Source organism: Cyanistes caeruleus, chromosome 3 (assembly GCF_971803275.1).
Source record: "Cyanistes caeruleus chromosome 3, bCyaCae1.hap1.1, whole genome shotgun sequence".
NCBI classification, from domain to species: Eukaryota; Metazoa; Chordata; class Aves; order Passeriformes; family Paridae; genus Cyanistes; species Cyanistes caeruleus.
The window spans coordinates 30881063-30899187 of NC_141703.1; the positions used below are offsets into that span (position 1 = coordinate 30881063).

An 18125-nucleotide genomic window follows, 5' to 3' on the forward strand; every position below is an offset into this window, starting at 1 on the left:
TTTTCCAACAATTTTACGCCCTCACCCCTGTCTTTAAGGACTTGGAAAACTGATGGCAGGTGTGGTTTTGTTTGGAAGATGTTACTGGTTTTTATTGGTGTCATTAGAGCTTGCTATGATTTTGACCAGGTTGGAAAGACCAATTTGTATATGTTCAGTAGAGACTTGATAGAACCTAATATGGGAAATCTCTTAAAATTTTTTATTCTGGTGTCTTGTGTTCAGGTTCTGCATCCTGGTTCTGGAAGGTTATACTGTAGAATAAGTCAGAATAAGAAGAACCAAGAATAGACAGATAGTTTGAACACAAGGAAATGGGGGAATTCACTGTCTCAACAGAACAGGGTTCATATCAGAATCTAGAATAGAAGCTGATTTCACAACCACCTCTCTTTTTTCCCCCTTCTTAACAATATTAAAGGGTACTCAGTGATTAAATAATCCTCTGTATATGGAATACCAAATTATGTTCTTAGTACATCAGTTGGTTGAAATCAGTATAGTAGATGTAGAGTTTCCAGTTTCATCGAGTTGGAAGGGACCCTGAAGATCATCTAGTTCCAACCTCCTTGCCATGGACTAGGTCACCTTCCACTAGACCTTGGATGAGGTTGCTCAAAACCTCATCCATTGAGGGATGGGGCATCCACAGCTTCTCTGAGCAATCTGTTCCAGAGCCTCACCATCCTCACAGTAAAGACTTTCTTTCTAATACCTGATCAAAACCTACCCTCTGTCAGCTTCAAGCTATTCCCCCTTGTTGTGCCACTAGATGCCTTGTAAAAAGCCCCTCTGCAGTTCTCTTGTAGGCAATATGATGGGTTTGCAATTTTTTCAGTTTGGTTAAGAATCTACCCTAAAATGTTGCTGTCAAAAACTACTGGTAAAATAGTGTTGATAGATCTTTGATCTTGTCACCCAAGGTTGCAAAATGAAGAAGCTTTCATTTGTTTCTTACGTGCATATATTATGATTTAGTCCTTACTTATATGTTCACATGCCATCTTTTTTCACTATGGCACCTGCCCATTGTCTGCACAGAAAAGATTGAGTTCCAGTTGCAGACTGCTAATAGTGACTTGACTTTTTGTCTCTTGTTCCTTACTCATTGCATGTGACTTGAATTCTTTGCTGGTAATGAAATGAATAATTAATTCTTTTCTTTTATTGGTACTTATCACTATAGCATCTGTCTGCTTTCCAAAGATTAATGAATGTAACATAGCACCATTATAATGGCTATTATTTAATTTAATTTAATTTTTTTCGAGAGCCACCTAAAGGACATTAAGGTAAAACACCAAAAATGTTCATAATTTGGAATGTACCACAGAAACTATAAGATTCTGCACAGTCACTTGCACAAGGATAGGAAGGCATATGTAGAACTTTATTGCTTCATTAAAAGCATATTCTGAACTATGGTCTAAAGTCAGACTGTTATAAACCTGTTGTTAATGGAAGTAGTGCTAGAATTTTGGTTTAATTAGCATCCCACAGAGTTCTCCTGTAACAGTAGCTGCAAAATCTAGTGTTGCAGAGTGTGGTTGCTGTAGTGACAGAATCATTCTTTCTGCATGTCCCTTATTGTGTACCTCTCTGCATTTGCAAGAGATGAAGAGGATTACAGGCAAGCCTCCTTCCTAAGTCAATATTCCTTTATTTGAAAAATAAACCACACCATTTTGTAGTGTGGAAAGGTTGTTGTGTAGTGAAAGCCAAATTCAGGTGATCTGAGAGCTTGACTTTCAAATTTGAATATTCTTTTAACATTCTTTGACATTTATAATCACTTTTCAGAGACTGAGGATAACTAACATGAGGTACCAGTATTTGTGGATTCCTTATATTGATATATTTTAATATTTTCCCTAAAGAACTGTGTTAATCTAAGACAAATATGAAGAAAATAGTTTAAAATAACTTTTAAGAAATATTCTGGTATGAAACCTAGTTTTCTGATGAGGATTTCAAATGCAGAAGAGAGGAGTAGATACCATTTGCTATGACTACAGTAGCACTTTTGACACAGTCCCATTGCATTTTTGAAGACAAATTGGGGAGATACGAATTAGATAGCGGGCTGCTGGCCTAGGGATGCAGGTGCTGGCCCAACTTGCTTGGTCACCATAGTAATCAGCAGTTCAAACTAGCAAATAGCCACATGGGGCATTTCTGAAGGGTTCATACTAGGGCAGATGCAGTTCAGTGTCTTCACTAACAACATGGACATCGGTGATACGGTGGAAAATAGCTTCAGCAAGTTTGTGGATGATTTAAAAGGCAACAGTTGATATACTGGAGAGCAGGGCTGCCCTTTGGAGAGCATCAGCAGACCGTAGGAATGGGATGGCAGAAACATGATGAAATTCAACAAAGCAAAATGCAGAGTCCTGAACATAAGACAGAATTAGTTCTGTGCAACCAGGCAGGGCTGAGACACACCCTTGTAATCCACCAGGACCCTCAAATCTTATCCTAAAAGATAACCATGAAGGAGCAGTTGTGCTCTTGTAGAGATAAAGACTAACAGCATACTTGTTTTATTTGCAAAACCACAGTCCAGATCAAAGAAAGTTATTCTTCCAATTTGTTCAACACTTCTGAGGTTAAATCTAGACCTGTGTGTCAGATTTTGGGATTTTTAGTACTGACAGTTGCAGTGTTCATTTCAGAGGAGTACCATGCCAGTATGAGCATGTGATGCATAACAAGAGACTGAGGAAGCTGGTTCTGTTCTGCTTGGAGAGAAGACTAGGATGGAGTCTGATTGTTGTCTTTCATTACCTGTGTGGAGGTTACAGAGGGTGTGCAGCCAGATTTTTCTTCAAGATGTACAGCAAGACGAGGCAATAATCACAAGTTGCAGTAAAGGAAGGTTCAAGTATAAGAAAAAGATTTTTCACAGTTAAAAGAGAGTGAGCAGTGCAATAGGTGCCTATAGAGATTGTGGAACTTCTGCCTTTGGAATTACTCAAAATTCGGGTGGGCTTTTAGTCCTGGGAAACCTGATACAACTTTGAAGATAAGCTTGGGTCAGTGTTAGGACTAGAGATCTCCAGAGGTCCTTTCCAACCTTTTTTTAGTTATTATGAATTCTGTGACACAGGGAAGGTGACATAGGTAAAGATGTTGAATGATGCATCTAAACTAGGATTCCTATTGCTGCATCTTAATGCCGTTTGGAAAAAAAAACCTGTTTGTTGATCTAGTAATGCAGCTACTCCAGGAGCTAAAACCTTGATGTCATGAAGTTCTTAAATAAATGTGGCTTTCTTTAATCATCCTGAAATTGTAGCAATTACTCTGAAACAATAACAAGGTGTTTCTGCACCTACATTCACACAGTCTTTTGAGAAACAGTCAAATCAGGCATTGTAAAAACTCAGTTGCTGCATTACTACTTTGTGTACAGGAAGACTTTGGAATTCTCTCAGGTGTATTTTTAACTCTGTTTAGCAATGTTTAATGCAAATTATGTTCCTTTAAGATATATATTCATGTATCAAACAGTATTTAATTGCTGTATTTTTTGGGCTGTTTTGCTGTCCCTTTTCCATAAAACCTTACCAGGTATATGTATATGCCTAACTAGTTTTAATTTATCGAACTGGGAAACGTGATCTCCTAGTATATTATCTCTAATTGCAGCCAGAAAGCTCCCAAGGGCTTTTGTTCTACTGTCCACCTCCCTTGACAGTAGTAGAGATTTGAGCAAGAGAAAGCATTCAGGTGCTGAAAAACAGAAAAACACTGAGCTAAATTACCTTTAAAATCTGACTCCAGTTCTATCTTCAAAACTAAATACTGTTTTGATATGGGAGAGGTTCCTCTGCTGGAAGAAGTCCCAGCATCTCTGAGCCTGTATTCAATATGAAGAATGGTATACAAAGAAGAGGTGAAGTGCAAGCTTGGAAAGCTGTTATCTCTGCTGCCAGCAGCAGGTGCTGGGGTGAAGAGATTAAATCATCCTGTGGTGTGTTTTTGAGACAATTTCACTTCCAAGTGTGTGGCTTCCCTAAGGAATTTAGCAGTTACTCAAGTATAATTACAGTTTCAATGGAAGAAGGAAAAGAAGAGGGAGATACACTGGAACACGAGAAATAACTGGAATGATTGCTGTAAATATTTATGAAGGGTTTGTTTGGAAATTATTCTTCTGTTTAGCTTGCCTCAGTGAATTTTTTTACAAGAACGGGTAATTAGCTTTGTGGAATGGAAAAAGTAGCTATTTTTTAACAGTGAACCACATCCTAGCTGACCTCATTCAAATTCTACCCTAGTTTGTTCCATGCTAAAGAGCTCAGTCAGCATTGCTCAGGTAGAATAACCTGGACCACTAACCAAGAGTTTTTTGACTATTTTGTTTAAATTAAATATTTGGGGTTTGTGGGTGCCAGTTGGAAAGAGAAAAGGATGTAGACAACTGACCAACACGTCTTTGCAAATACCTTTTGTTGTATTAGTCACCACATCACAAATTACTTTTCAGTTCAATCCAGCTAAGGGTGAGAAAGGGGTTGTGGAAGGCACTTTAAGTACATGTAACAGGGGGAGGGTTTAGCATAGAAGGTTGGGATTTTTTAAAAATTTCACAAGCAATAACCTGTTCTTCCTTTTTTTTTTTTCTTTTTTTCAGTATTAAAGCTGGACGCCTCCTTTCACACGTTCCATATCAGCTTTACACCAAGCAGTCAAGTGTTCAGAAAGGTCTCAACTTTAACAGCATATGCAAACCTGAAGATGCTCTGCCAGGTCCAAGCAATATAGCTAAAGATCTCAACAGGGTGTAAGTGTTTCTGATTTTGCAATGCAGATGCTCATCATTCACCCATAATGAGTTTGCATTTGTAAATAGCATTTTTAAAGCTCATTTCAGCTTTGTAAGAGGCAAGCCCTGGGGTGCTGAAATTTAAAAGTGAGGTACAGCTGTATAAATATTTGAGGAAAGAACTGTTTTACTTTGACTCCAAGCCTTATCTCTAGTCTTTGGACCACAGTTTGGTTGATAATATGACCTAGGAGTCCTAGGAATTAATATATTTGTATGGCAGCTACAGGCATGCATTAAAGTATTCTGATGGGTGACATGAAAAGTGGGTCTCTGTTTCAAAAATAAAAGCTGGTGACTACTTTTGCTAAAGGTGCTTAGGAATGAATATAAATGCATACTAGTTGTTAATCTCTTTCTTAGCCTCTTAAAAAAAAGGAAGTCACAGGTCATATACATTAGGTATGCTAACACCAAAGTTTAAATCATGCTTGAGAGAGATGGATTAGAAAAAGTATCCTAAGAGACCTTGAGAGGAGACTTGAAGAGAAAACATCAGTGAAACTTTTTAACTAGCAGAGGAATTGGAATTTGGAAAGAAACGTAGCGCTTGAACTCTTCTTTAGATTTTTTTTTTTTATAGGAAGATTCCTGCATCTTTTTCAGAAATACACATCTGTTCATTTTAGGCAAGAATAATAACATTATAGGGTTTTTTTAGGCTGGAAAAGATATCTGGATGTCATGTGGTTCAACACTGCTGCTCAAACAGGGCCAAGGATACTGTGCAAGATACTACACTTTTCTGATTGGTACTGGTGTTCTGAGTTCTTCCACAGTCCACAATCCAGTCATGCATAATGCTGAGGAAATTTTACCAGTCTCACAAAATTAGTATCTTAAGCAGTATTTCATACCCAAATTTTAAACAATGAGTGCTAGAATCACCATCACATCTTACTATTGCATTGTTAAAGATTTTTTAAATTAGATGAATATTCAGACTTCCCAAAATATAAGTGTAGTCTGAAAAACATGACTTTAAAAGCCTGCCTATCCACTAAGTATGTATACTTGAATATACCATTTTCAACCACACAACTCTTCAAAAAGACTATGTTTACTGTAATTCATGTTTTGATAATCTTAACCAAATTGTTGTCATGCTTAATAGGCTTTCTGGTTTCAGTAGCATACTGAATAGCTAATTTTTTCCCATCATTTTGTGTACTTAAATTGCTAGCTTTGGGAGTTGGGAGTGATAGTTGTTGGATTTGTTAGGTTTATTTCCAGCAGATCAAGAGTGTGTAGAACTCTTGAAGACTTTGGTTTCCATTTCCAGAGTTAATTTTTTGAATGAAAGCTTTGTCTTTTTGCTAGTACACTTGTGGCAAATTACTTTGGTTTATACTCTTAAAAGCTGAAAATTTGTTTGTGGTTTTTATCAAAGCTAAATATACATTTAATTTTTAGGGCTTGAACAGATTTTTTCATTAAGAAAAAATAAATCTAACATTAATCTAAAATAATTGTCTAAAAAATTATTCTCTGTGATTACTTTTTCTTTCCATTTTGTTTGCTTATAACTAGTTAAGAAAAATCACATCTCTTGGTAAAAGGACAACTCCTTCTGATGGTTTGCTTAGTTCTGCAATATTCATGCTGTGCGTGGCAGTGCAGTTCTGTTAACAAATAAATAATTATTGTAATTTAGTTGGAGACTGCCTGCTGGATTAAAGGCCTTGGAAATAGCTTTTCTAATGTGAGCATGGTCACTCATGTAAACTCCTAGTTAATAATACATGAAATCTGTAAAATCTTTGGTATGGTGCTATATTTTGTGCTATTGAGAGGATGTGGCTCAGAATTTGAGGTAATTGTCTTGGAATGTAACTGAAGTATATATTGAGAACAATCAGGAAAAAAAAGCTTGAACTTACATGTAAATGTGCCTTTATTTATAAAAGATACAGCATTTAATTATTGTATCTGTTTCAGAAATCATATTAAAAAGTATGAAATGGAAAATGAAGTCACACCCAATGGGATAAGCAGCTGGAATGAAGAAGAGGAGGAAGAAAGTGACGATTTTGGATTTACAGAGCTGGAGGAGATTCTTCCCATACGGAAACAAAACGGGATTCAGTCTCATAAAGACAGCACTGCCCTTTTTAATGGACACACACACACTTACTCCAGTGCCTTAAAGACACAGGATTGCTTGGTGCCCTCCGGCAACGCTGTCACGAGCAGGTTGTCTCCAGGCCCTGTGCAGGAGGAGGGGAAGACTGACAAAGGCATGGTAGACTTTAGAGACTGCACAATGCAGCAGTTGCAGCAAAGCAACAAAAATACAGACTTTTCGTGGAATCCACACAGGACTATGAGTAACTCATCCTCATCTTCATTTTTGCACAGTAATGCTAAAATAAATGGTGCTCACCACTCAACTGTTCAGGGGCCTTCAAGCACAAAAAGCACTTCTATACCTGCTCCTAGCAAGGCAGCTTCCTTACCTGTGTCCAAACCTTCAGATTGTAGTTTTATTTCTGACTTTTACTCACGTTCAAGACTGCATCATATATCAACGTGGAAGTGTGAATTGACAGAGTTTGTCAACAGCCTGCAGAGAAAAAACAGCGGTGTCTTTCCAGGAAGGGAAAAAATTAAAAAATGGAAAACAGGCAGGTCTGCACTTAAAACTGACACAGGTAGATACTTGTTTAAGAAGGTTTATATTAAGAAGATGCCTTATATCTTCATACATTAAATGTCCAAATGAGACTATATAGTTTAGTATTGAGTATTCATATTATAGTCAGACTATCCGGAAAAACTTGATGACTTCGGTGCAGTGAACGCTAACGGATGCAACTGCTTTTGGCTTTGTTTGGGCTTTTTTAACTTAAAATGTTACTTAATGTGATACTCTGATCTATATTAAATTCTTCCTTGTAGAAATAGTATTTCTGACTTTACCAAGATATATGGATTGATAAGGGAGAAAAATACTATGTATATCTAAATACACAAATCTTTAGTTGCTCTGTGAAAATCTGCAGGGGGAAAAAAAGAGAAGAAAAAAATCCTTACTGTTCAGCATGAGCATTTAAAAGATGAGTAACATTTGGATGTGAGTTAAAATCTAAATTTTTTTTTTTGTTAGTAAGAGTTTTATATAGATGTGGGTCTGTTAAAGTGGGTAGTAGTGTCATAAGAGACTATTGAACCTGGCTTGAAAAGAAATATTTTATGTCATTGCCTCAAGGGCCAAAGTGAAAAAAATGCAGAATTCACTAGAGTCAGTGTTACAGATAAAATATTTTGCTTCTTTAGAATCTCTCGTTTACAGTCTTACTAAATTAAAAGGTTAGCTCTGTACCATTAAAGAGATTCTGACTCCTGTGCTGTAAAATTATTCACTTGTAATCATATGAAAATATGCTTGAGAAATTGCCACATCAAAAAAATTGTTAGATAATAAATTTACTGATTCTGTGTTTGTGTTAGGACACCCCAGTTATCAAACATGTTAGCTTATTAAATACTTAATGTGTATTTTTTAAAATCAAAATGTGGTATAAGCTAATATATTTTTATTTTCGCTTTGATTTGGCCTAGAGTATTCAAATAGTTAATGCCTGTGATTCAGTTGACAAGTAGCAGCTCCTTAACTTGGTTGCTTGATTTGTAAATACGCCCATAAAAAGACAGTCCTTTATTTTTCAAAGAATGAGTTCAAAATGTAAATGATTAAAACCAAGAGGATATTTTTCTGATTACTCAGTAATTAACTTGGATGTTAAGTGGAACAGTTCACTTGATGTATTGAAGTATTTTTTTACTGTTACACTTTATGCATTGTTCAAGTTAATTTTTTTTGTTAGATATTGCCACCTTTGGTAGGTCAGCAACACAGACATGCATACTTGAACTTGTAGAAAGCATTTCTAGTGTTTTAGCCATGTACGTTTTTCAGTGAGGAGTTACCTTGCTCATTTTTGCTGAATGTTTGCACGCGTCTAAGTACAGCAATGACAAAATCCAGTTGCGTGGGACTTTCAAAACTAATTGTGGTGTGTTTCATGAAGAATAATGGTAGCTAGTAGTGCAGCTAAACTTACATTTTTATCTTTTGAAGCAGTCTTCTGATTGATGAACATAAAAGAGTAAAATTCTCTTCCTGATTCAGTGTTAACATAGTGAAATTAAGATCCAGTGCCAACAACATGCATTTAATCTCCTTGGATTCGGGGAACTTGTTAGGGTAGAAAGTGTTAATCATAAGAAAATAAAAATAGAAACTCTTAAGTTAATTCATTGTTTAGGCTGTTTGTCTGCTGCTTATGTTTACCTTTCTTGGAGTAGATACCTTCTTGGTGAGAGGAAACAAAAATATTTATGGTTTAGAAGTGGTGAAAACTTGATAATAGACCTTGATGACTACTGTGAGTAGTACCAAAGTGTATAAATTAGGGTTCAAGTTTTCTATTGGTGTATCTTCATACTAGGTAATGTGTCTGTTGCGAGCTCAGCCAAGCCACAGAGCTGTATAATGCACGTGGATATGGATTGCTTCTTTGTGTCTGTGGCTATCCGAAATAGACCAGATCTCAAAGGTCAGTATTTAAGTCTGCGTGTTACAGTTTACTCAGTTAAGCCTTTAAAAAACCAAACTTGCACAATTATAACATTAATTTGGCGTATAAATATTCTTTCTTGCATCCTCAATAGTTAGGCCGTGCAATTTTCATATTCTTGTTTATTTTCTCACAATCCAAAAGCAAGTGGAAGAGAGAACTGGAATTCTCCTTGCTATCTCCTTTCAGTATCTAAAGTAAGAGAGAAGTAATATCTGTAGTAACTATTCTCTGTGACATTTTATATAAGCTTACTCAGATTTTAATTAGCATATTAGAAGTCGAATTTCAGTTATACTAAAAGTGAAGTTTGTCACTGTCTATTAAAAAAAAAAAGAGGAAATAAAATGAGAAATCCTTATAATCTTCCTGAAGTAGTTTTAGAAGCTTTGTTTAACTAGAAAGGTGGAAAGGTCAGGGTTGAGAACTGTCTCTGCCTGATGCATATTTTTCAAAAGAAATTTGCTTCTCCTTTCCTTTTCTCTCTAAGCTCTTACACATGAGATATCATAAGACCTGGAGGATTCAGGAACAATTCAGTTGGTGTTTAGAAGTCTGAGTTGTGTGATCATCCTTAAGACATAGGAAAGTTAGTGGAGCACCTTAGCAAACTTTGGTGGGTTTGTTTTCTACAAGTGTACCATTCAGAAGTGGAGTTCTGTGCAAACACTGAACTTCAGGGGTGCACAAGTCTGAAGACTTGTTGCAGTGGTGACTATCACGCTCACCATCTGTCACAGACCTTAGGAAGAGAGTAAGCTGTATGTGTGGTTCCACTGCTCTCTTCTGTCCAAAGGCAGGAGCAGCTGTATCAAAGATTCTCCTGCTATGTTTGGTTTTTTAAACTTGATTTCCTGCCAAGTTTCAAATTCCATTACTGGAACATAAAGAATGTAGGACTTTTTTTCAAATAGTTTGCCAGAACTTTCAGTGCATAAATTAACTTCCTTGGGAAACACCATGGAGGTGTTGATATTACAGAAAAGTCAAAAGTTTACTGAAAGTTTTGGTTCACACAGTTAAGCTAAGTGGAACTAAGTGTTTCGGCATGTGTATATTTTTTTTATTTACTTAAGCTAATAAACATATTGAAGTATTTAAAATCAGTCCAGTGTTTGCTGTATCTTAAACTAATGAATCATTAAGTCACTGGTGAAATTTTACAGCTTCCATTTATATTTGTTATTGAAGACAAACTAGTATTGGCTGTATTTTCACTCATGAAAAACTTTTCTTCTTTACATGTGACTGCAATTAAGACAGATTTGTTGTCACAATTCCAAGGCTCTTTCATAGTTATTCCCTCTTTAGTGCCTTGAGAGCATCTAAGCTTCAAAGAAACTATAAAAAGTAGATTAAAAATTCTTATGATCTTATCCTAATTGTGCTTTTATTAAAATATAAGCTATTATAGGTATTGACCTGTAAGTATATGCATTTTTTCTCCACAGGAAAGCCAGTAGCTGTTACTAGTAACAGAGGTACAGGAAAGGCACTGCTGCGCCCTGGTGCAAACCCCCAGCTTGAACAGCAATATTACCAGAAAAAGCTATTGAATGGCAAAGCAGGTACAGATTAGTCTGTCTGTATGTATGTTTTTAACTGTTGTTATAAAAGACTTTTTCTTTAAAATTGTTCATAAAGTGTACCATGGATAAATTTATTTCTTTCATGTATGGGATTTCAGAAGAGAAATACCTTTGGACAACATGGTGCTCTGTGGCCTCAGTAACAGCAGGCCACTGTAGCTTCTGGTTAGTTAGCTTTGCTCAGTATGGGTAAATTATTTTAGACTAATTTTAGGTTTTACTCACTTTCTTGAAGTTGAGTATAAGATTGAATGTTAACTGGTTATTTAAAATGAAAAATAAATACAGGTTGTCCAGGATCACGTTTTTCTCAGAAAGTCGAGTATAGAGAAGACGGTGCAAAATAAATTTTAGAAGTCTGCTACAGGGGTTTTTTTATTATAGAAGTAGTAACAACAGTACATGTCCAGTGAGAAACTGAAAAATTGTTTGAAGTTGGCTTTTGAGTTGCATATGTAGAATATCTGTGTACAATCAGTTAATTTGGGTGGTCTGTAAGGCATTTTAGGTCTCTGGAAAGTTTGCGCAATTTTCATGAATTCTGTTTGTTCAGTACTTTGTTTCCTGAAAACCAGGGTGTCTGTTGTATTTTGGGAATTCCATACTTGCCTGCAGTAATTTAGAAATTTGTTACTTTCTGTGTCCTCAAGTAGTAGTATACTAATATAAACTGAAGTTTTATTAATATGTTTTATTATACTTGCCTGAACTTTATTTAGTATTAGAAAGTATATTGCTAAACATTAGCAACTTAAGTGGCCAGTAGCAGTCCATGTAATCATCTAGAAGTGTAGCTCTTACCACCAAGTTGGTAAAAAGTCCATATACATAGCTGCTATTTGAAGTTAGATTTAGATTTGGAAGTTGAGTTTCTCCTTTGCCCTTTTGTATATGCAGTTTTTACCAAACGTGTGGTACTAAGTATTGTTATAAAGTTAACACCTCAGTGTTTTATTTTGGTGAGACAAGATGAGGCAAAAGACAGATTGTTCTTCCATGGTTGTTTATGAAACGTTAGTACCTTGGCAATTGGCAGTTTGTTGGGGGTTTTTGAAGACATTTAGAAGCAAGGTATTACTGGAACTGATGTCATTTCATTTGTTGTTTTTGCTGTAGTTTAAGAACACTTCAAAACTAGGTAGAATGTATGTTTGTGGAACACACTGGCCTTTAAGCTTTTAAGGACTTTTCAGTATGCTCCAGACAAAGACAAGCTGTGGTCTTTAATGGAGTTGGAATTTCTGTAGAAGAGCTTGTATATGAAGTATTAAATGGTAGTTCAGTCTATACAGTGACTTGCTAGCTTTTGTTAGGGCCTTGAACTGGATTATACAACTGAGTGGTTTGGAGAGTTAGATGATTGAATTACAGTTTAGCTGATACCTAGCATGTTCTTTTGATTCACAAATTCAGTAGTATCTCTTCTGCTGTATTTATTGCTTAAGTGTACAGCAGCTTTAAACCTCATTGTATAACAAGCTTAGTTTCTTACTGTGGCAGCTTTTTCTGCATATCACACTTTCATTTCTTTTAACTTCAACATCCAGTCTCAACTGGCTTGCATGCAGGCAGGCAGCTAGCTCTTTCTTTCTTAATACTTAGGCTGATTGTGCAGCCTATTGTTTTGGTGAAAGTATTTTTTCCAAACACTCTTTTTATAGTCTCTGTTTAATTAGCTGCAGTTCATAATATTTTTGAGTCTCTGTTTATTTTATCTCCATGTACAATCATTTTACCAATTAAAAAAAACAAACCTGTTGTTTCTGCTTGCGTTTTCTCATAAGTACATGGTTTGTCTTCCTTTTGGGGTAAAAAAATTACAGTTAGTTATGGTCTTAGATGTAAAGGTGGAATTGCTGGTTAGGCTTCTCAGACATCACAGTATCTTAGAAAGTGACACACTTAACAGCATTTAATTGTGCCTTGCCAGAGGGAAGTACAGTGCAGTAGGCACAAGCATTACATGCAAAAATGCTTTTTCTAAAATGTCAAAAATAACGGAATGGTAAATTAGGCTGTTACAACAAACACAATGGGGACATGTTATATAAATGAAATAGAAACGTAGTTGAAAGGAGCATAGAACAGGAGCATATTTTTACATCCATGCTTCAACATGGAACCCACTTCAGTTTTTGGTGCTTCATACTTTCCAGGCTGTTCTCTGATACTGCCTTCTCCAGATCTTGCTTATTTGAAAAAGGTTCCAAATTACAAACCAACCAAAACCACCGAAACAGAGCACCTCACCCCCTCAAAAAAAAACCCCAACAAAAATACAACCAAAAAAAACACCCCCAACACAAAACCCCAAACCCTTATGAATCACTTTTGACCAAATACTGAATTCTGCTGCTTCAGCTACTTCTTTTTTTTTTTTTTTTTTTTAAATTACTTCTTTAGTGATACTGGTTCCTGACTCTGATCTGCATTACTAGACAAATTTCTACTGTCATTAGAATCTTCAGTCTTTTATGAAATACTTTCTTTTTCTTGTATTAATTCATCTAAAAATGCATAACTTTTAGATTTAAAAACTTGATACCATTCTCACCCTAAATCCCCAGATTGGAGATAGGCTTTCTAGATAGCAGAAATTACTTCTCTACATACATGCCATCTTTAACATTCATGTTCTAAAGATAAAAGATTAACATATGTTAATCAAGATTCATAGTTTGGGGTCTCTTCCATGGCCAGGATGCCCAAGATGTGAATGTTTTCTAAACTTCCTTTCCCTCAACCCTAGAATCTCCCTTTTCATTCTAAAGAGCAGCAGATTTTAACCATCATATTAGTCACAGATTTATTCTCAGCGATTTCTTTTTCACAGACTTGGGTCCTGGCCTCTGATTTCTCCATCCGTTGCTCCACATTCACCATGTGCCTGTCTAGTTTCCCAGCTTTTGATGAGAGGTTCTCTACCTTGCCTTCCATTGAGGACAATGTGTTCTGCATTGCCCTGAATTTCACATGAAGTGACTCCATCAGCTCATGGGGGGATCTGCTCTGCTGCGATGTGGAAAAAGTCGACGAATCCAGTGAAGATAGACAAGATGACAGCATCATCTCAGGCCAGGGCACAGGAAGGCATGGACTAAAGAAATTGTTCTTGTCATTCTTATCTTTATTTGGGGCATAATTTTGCTCTAATTTTCAGTTGCAGACATCTTAGGTAACTTATTGAGCTCATCATAAATTAAAATATTTAAGAAATTGAAAAGTCCACAAATTTAGCAGAAATTCTGAATAAAAGCACATGAGTTAGGCTCTACCCCTGGTATCTCCACTCACTCATTACACCACTTTCTCTGGTTTGATAGCTACTCATATGTGCACACAGCACCAGGTTTCTTTGCAGTCAGATTGCTGGTTAGTACTGTGGAATACAATTAGGCATTGTGGCACTCTGCAGTAAACTCCCATTTATATATTTATATTACAAAGGTGTATGATGTTAGAGACTACAGTATTGAAAAGAACTGCGTAGTGGATTTCATTTTAAATAAATAGAAACATTTTATCTATATGATACCTCATTGTTTTGATTCTGATGGGAGTTTGGGCAGGCATAGTAGTTTTTGCATCTAGTGATTTTTTTCAAGCTGATCCATATTTAGAGTATAGCAAGTATTTCAAGGTCTACATACTCTGAAAACCCAAATAGAACTAGAAAATCTTTTGCTTGTTTCCATTATTCAGTGTCATGGAATTCTGTCTAGTACTTAGTACCCAGTGGGCCTGGAGGATCCTTTAAAATTTATATAAGAATATGTAGTAGTAAAGTTTTACAGAATTAGGGAAGGTCTGTCTCATTTTAAGTCTGAGGTTGCAGTATTTATAATTGTATCATTTTGATCCAGGATGAGTTTGTGATGATATTTGAAAGAAATTTTTGTGTCCTAATAAGAGAATTATTAGTAAGTAAAAACAGTTTTTTCAGTTAACATCCCCATAAGAGGGTTAACAAAAATACAAGTTTCTAGCTATTTTTTTTTCATTAGACTAATTGGCATCTGATTTTCACTTCAAAATCACTTTGTGGTATCTGGACTATTAGAAAAATAGTTTTAAGTATAATATGAAGTGGATCTGTGTTCTATAAGAAGTTTCAGTGTTCTGATATCTAGGGTGCATTTTGTAAAAAGGAACATAGCTAAATGTCTTCTTGTTTAGTTAAGCAGTTGTTAAATAATTTTTAGTGTCTTGTATTTGTTGGCGGGATGTGGTTGTAACAGTTAGCCATGTGTGTTTGGTCATTTTTATGGTCAGTAAAACTAAGATCATTCTTATTTTACAGTATGGTGTATGTCGTCACCAATGAGCTGCTGCCTAGTAATTTTGGGGGAAATAGAAACACCATTTTTCTATTAATATTGTTCTCAGTAGTATGTACAGACCTATCTAAAGAGACATTACTGGGGAAGGGGTCTGGGTTTTTTTCTGGACCACTATATGAGTCAACCTCTTCATCAAAAGATAACAGAATAGAAATTGTATAAAATAAAATCTGTAATTTTTATTTTATTTGCATTCTGTTGAGCTCTTAGGAAAAATAACATAGACAAATTTTATTTTTTAAGCAGAAATTAGAATACCTGATCAGTTGGACTCATCAGTGTGGGAGCATCCGGATTCCACACGTGTGAATGGAGCTGACTTTGATCTCACTGTCCTGTCCATGGCTGAAATAGCTTCTTGTAGTTATGAAGCCAGGTAGGTAAAAGTTACTCAGTAGTTTGCTTGAAAATCCCATACCAATAGGCATAAGATGTCCAAATAGATTGGTTATTAGAAAATATGTTTCTTTTCTGTTCAAAAGTAATTACATAAGTTGTTAGAGTTTAACAGAAGCTCTTCCCTGTGGATGCTGCTGCTTGGTAGATGCTGCTCAGTAGCTCTCGACTCAACCTCCATATAACTTGAAATAAAGCCTGTGAAGAATAACTTTGTGCCTTTCACTGTGATAATGTTGATTTCTTGTTATCATCATGTCTTTGTATCAAAGTTGTAGTATTTTATAGAATTAATGACACATTCTGAAGGTTTTATTTCAAATAGAAAGTGTGACTATTAAACTTAAAACCATTTTTGCAGAGCCTTTGCTCTCTGCAAAAGATCATCTCCAAAGACCTAACTTACAAAGGTTTAATATATGAAACAACTTTTATAAATATGCGTTCAAAATACAGGGGTTTTCCGTGGTGGAAATAATACTCCAGAAACTATTTCTTCATTGGAAGCTTTCTTAGGCTTGCTAGGATAGGCAGGCTTCTATTTGTAGCTCAGGAAGTCTTTATTTATTATAGGAGCCTAACTATGTAAGCTTGCACCTTGGAATATAAGATCTCACTGCCTTGGTCACTTACATGTGTGTTTTTAATTTGAAACAGAAGATGGCAAGTGTGCTTTCTGGAATCTTTGTCTTTAGCATTTTCCTAAAGGCAGATTTCTCATGCTCCGTGGCTTAATAATGCACAGCTAATTCAAATACTCTAATTGCAGTTATTTTTTAACCTGTTAAATTTCTACCTGTTGACCAAATTCTTATTCCCATTTTTGAGGGAAAAGACAAACAATTAAATTGAAAGTACTCCCTCTGAATTTGTGGAAAATTTTGCACTGTGTTTACTTGGTGGTTTTTTATTATTTAATTGTAGACAAGTTGGCATAAAGAATGGAATGTTTTTTGGCCAAGCAAAAAAGTTGTGTCCAGATCTTCAAGCAGTTTCATATGATTTTGATGCATACAAAGAAGTTGCACGGACAGTATATGAAATACTAGCAAGGTAATGTGCTGTTTGTTTGCATCTTCATGGTAAGGTTATCAAACATATTTTCTTTGCCACTACTAAATGCTATTACTCATTTTGTATTTTCATCTCCCACTCTTGAGCTTCAGTGAAGCTATTCCTGTTTGAGGTCTTTCTTTGTGGTACTTTTGTTACTCTGAGCACCATGCTTCTGAGCATTCTTTTATCCTGAAGCCAAATCCTGTAATCAACATCTTACTTCCAAATGAGTCACTTAAATTTTTTACTCATTTACATAGTGAGAAGCAGATCCATTCTTAGAGGGGAGATTCTTCCAAGAGATTTTTTTTGTGTAATTTAAGAGCATTTTATTAGAGTAGCTTCTATTAGAAACTACTTTCTGGTTTAAAATGCACTTGAAATAAAACTGGAAATTTGTTATTGTAAGTGAAAAATAAATATTCAACTCCTTCTCCAGCTGTTCCTTTAAAATGAAGATGCATATTGAAATTAGTCTTACATTAGTAATATTACTGTAACTTGCTGTTTTAGCATTTTTAATATCTAAGTGATGTGTGATACAAAATAGGCAGGGAAATGCCACCACAAAAGGAAGACTTTATTTGCTACATATTTGTTTTAACAGATGGTGAGCTGTTGCTGGTGTTTCACCTCCTTTACTTTGTGTTGATAGCTATACTCATAACATCGAAGCAGTCAGTTGTGATGAAGCACTAGTAGATATCACTGAAATCCTTACAGAGACCAGACTGACTCCTGATGAATTTGCAAATGCTATCCGCACTGAAATCAAAGACCAAACTAAATGTTCAGCTTCTGTTGGGATGGGTAAGTTACTTCATTTCTGTTTACAAGCCGTCACTTCTTTTCTTAATGTATCAAAGCTATGTAAGTTTGCTAAAACTCCAAAGTGTTTGTGGAATATGTTGCCATTTACATTAAATTAGTGTGAATAAAAATGCAAAAAAATTTTCATAACTGAAAAGTTTTAAGCGAAAATGTATAAAATTTCTGTAGCACAGATCACAGGATATTCTGAGTTGGAGGGGATCCACAAGGATCATCAAGTCCAGCTCTTAGGTCAATGGCCCATCCAACTACCACTTCTCCTTTATCTGAACACTATGCTAAAATTCCACTCTTGCATTCTTTTTTATGAAATGCTACTGTTCCAGTAAATAAAAAAAGGAGCACAGATTCTGTTCCTTAATGAAGATAGCAGTAAGAGTTTACAGGGTGACATGATTCGTAGAAGGTATTGAGAGCAAAGATTTGTGTGATTTGTAGTAGGTATTCTATATGAAATCACACATCTGAAAAGACTTCCTTGATTTATTTTTTCTTGGCTCAT

At 35.6% G+C, this 18125-nt stretch overlaps 1 protein-coding gene across 5 annotated transcripts in view; it reads left to right on the forward strand.

Moving 5' to 3' along the window:
* REV1 (REV1 DNA directed polymerase) overlaps positions 1-18125 on the forward strand; it is a 57849-nt gene that overhangs the window by 19870 nt on the left and 19854 nt on the right. For 3 of the 5 annotated variants that reach the window (XM_086880464.1, XM_086880466.1, XM_086880465.1), the window contains exons 5-11: positions 4640-4789; positions 6770-7482; positions 9283-9390; positions 10863-10979; positions 15587-15716; positions 16661-16789; positions 17448-17602. In XM_086880464.1, the coding sequence (XP_086736590.1) occupies positions 4640-4789; positions 6770-7482; positions 9283-9390; positions 10863-10979; positions 15587-15716; positions 16661-16789; positions 17448-17602 (1502 nt within the window). Of the gene's footprint in view, positions 1-4639; positions 4790-6769; positions 7483-9282; positions 9391-10862; positions 10980-13937; positions 14091-15583; positions 15717-16660; positions 16790-17447; positions 17603-18125 lie in introns of those variants that run through there. The other 2 variants (XM_086880463.1, XM_023917671.2) reach the window with 2 other exon arrangements.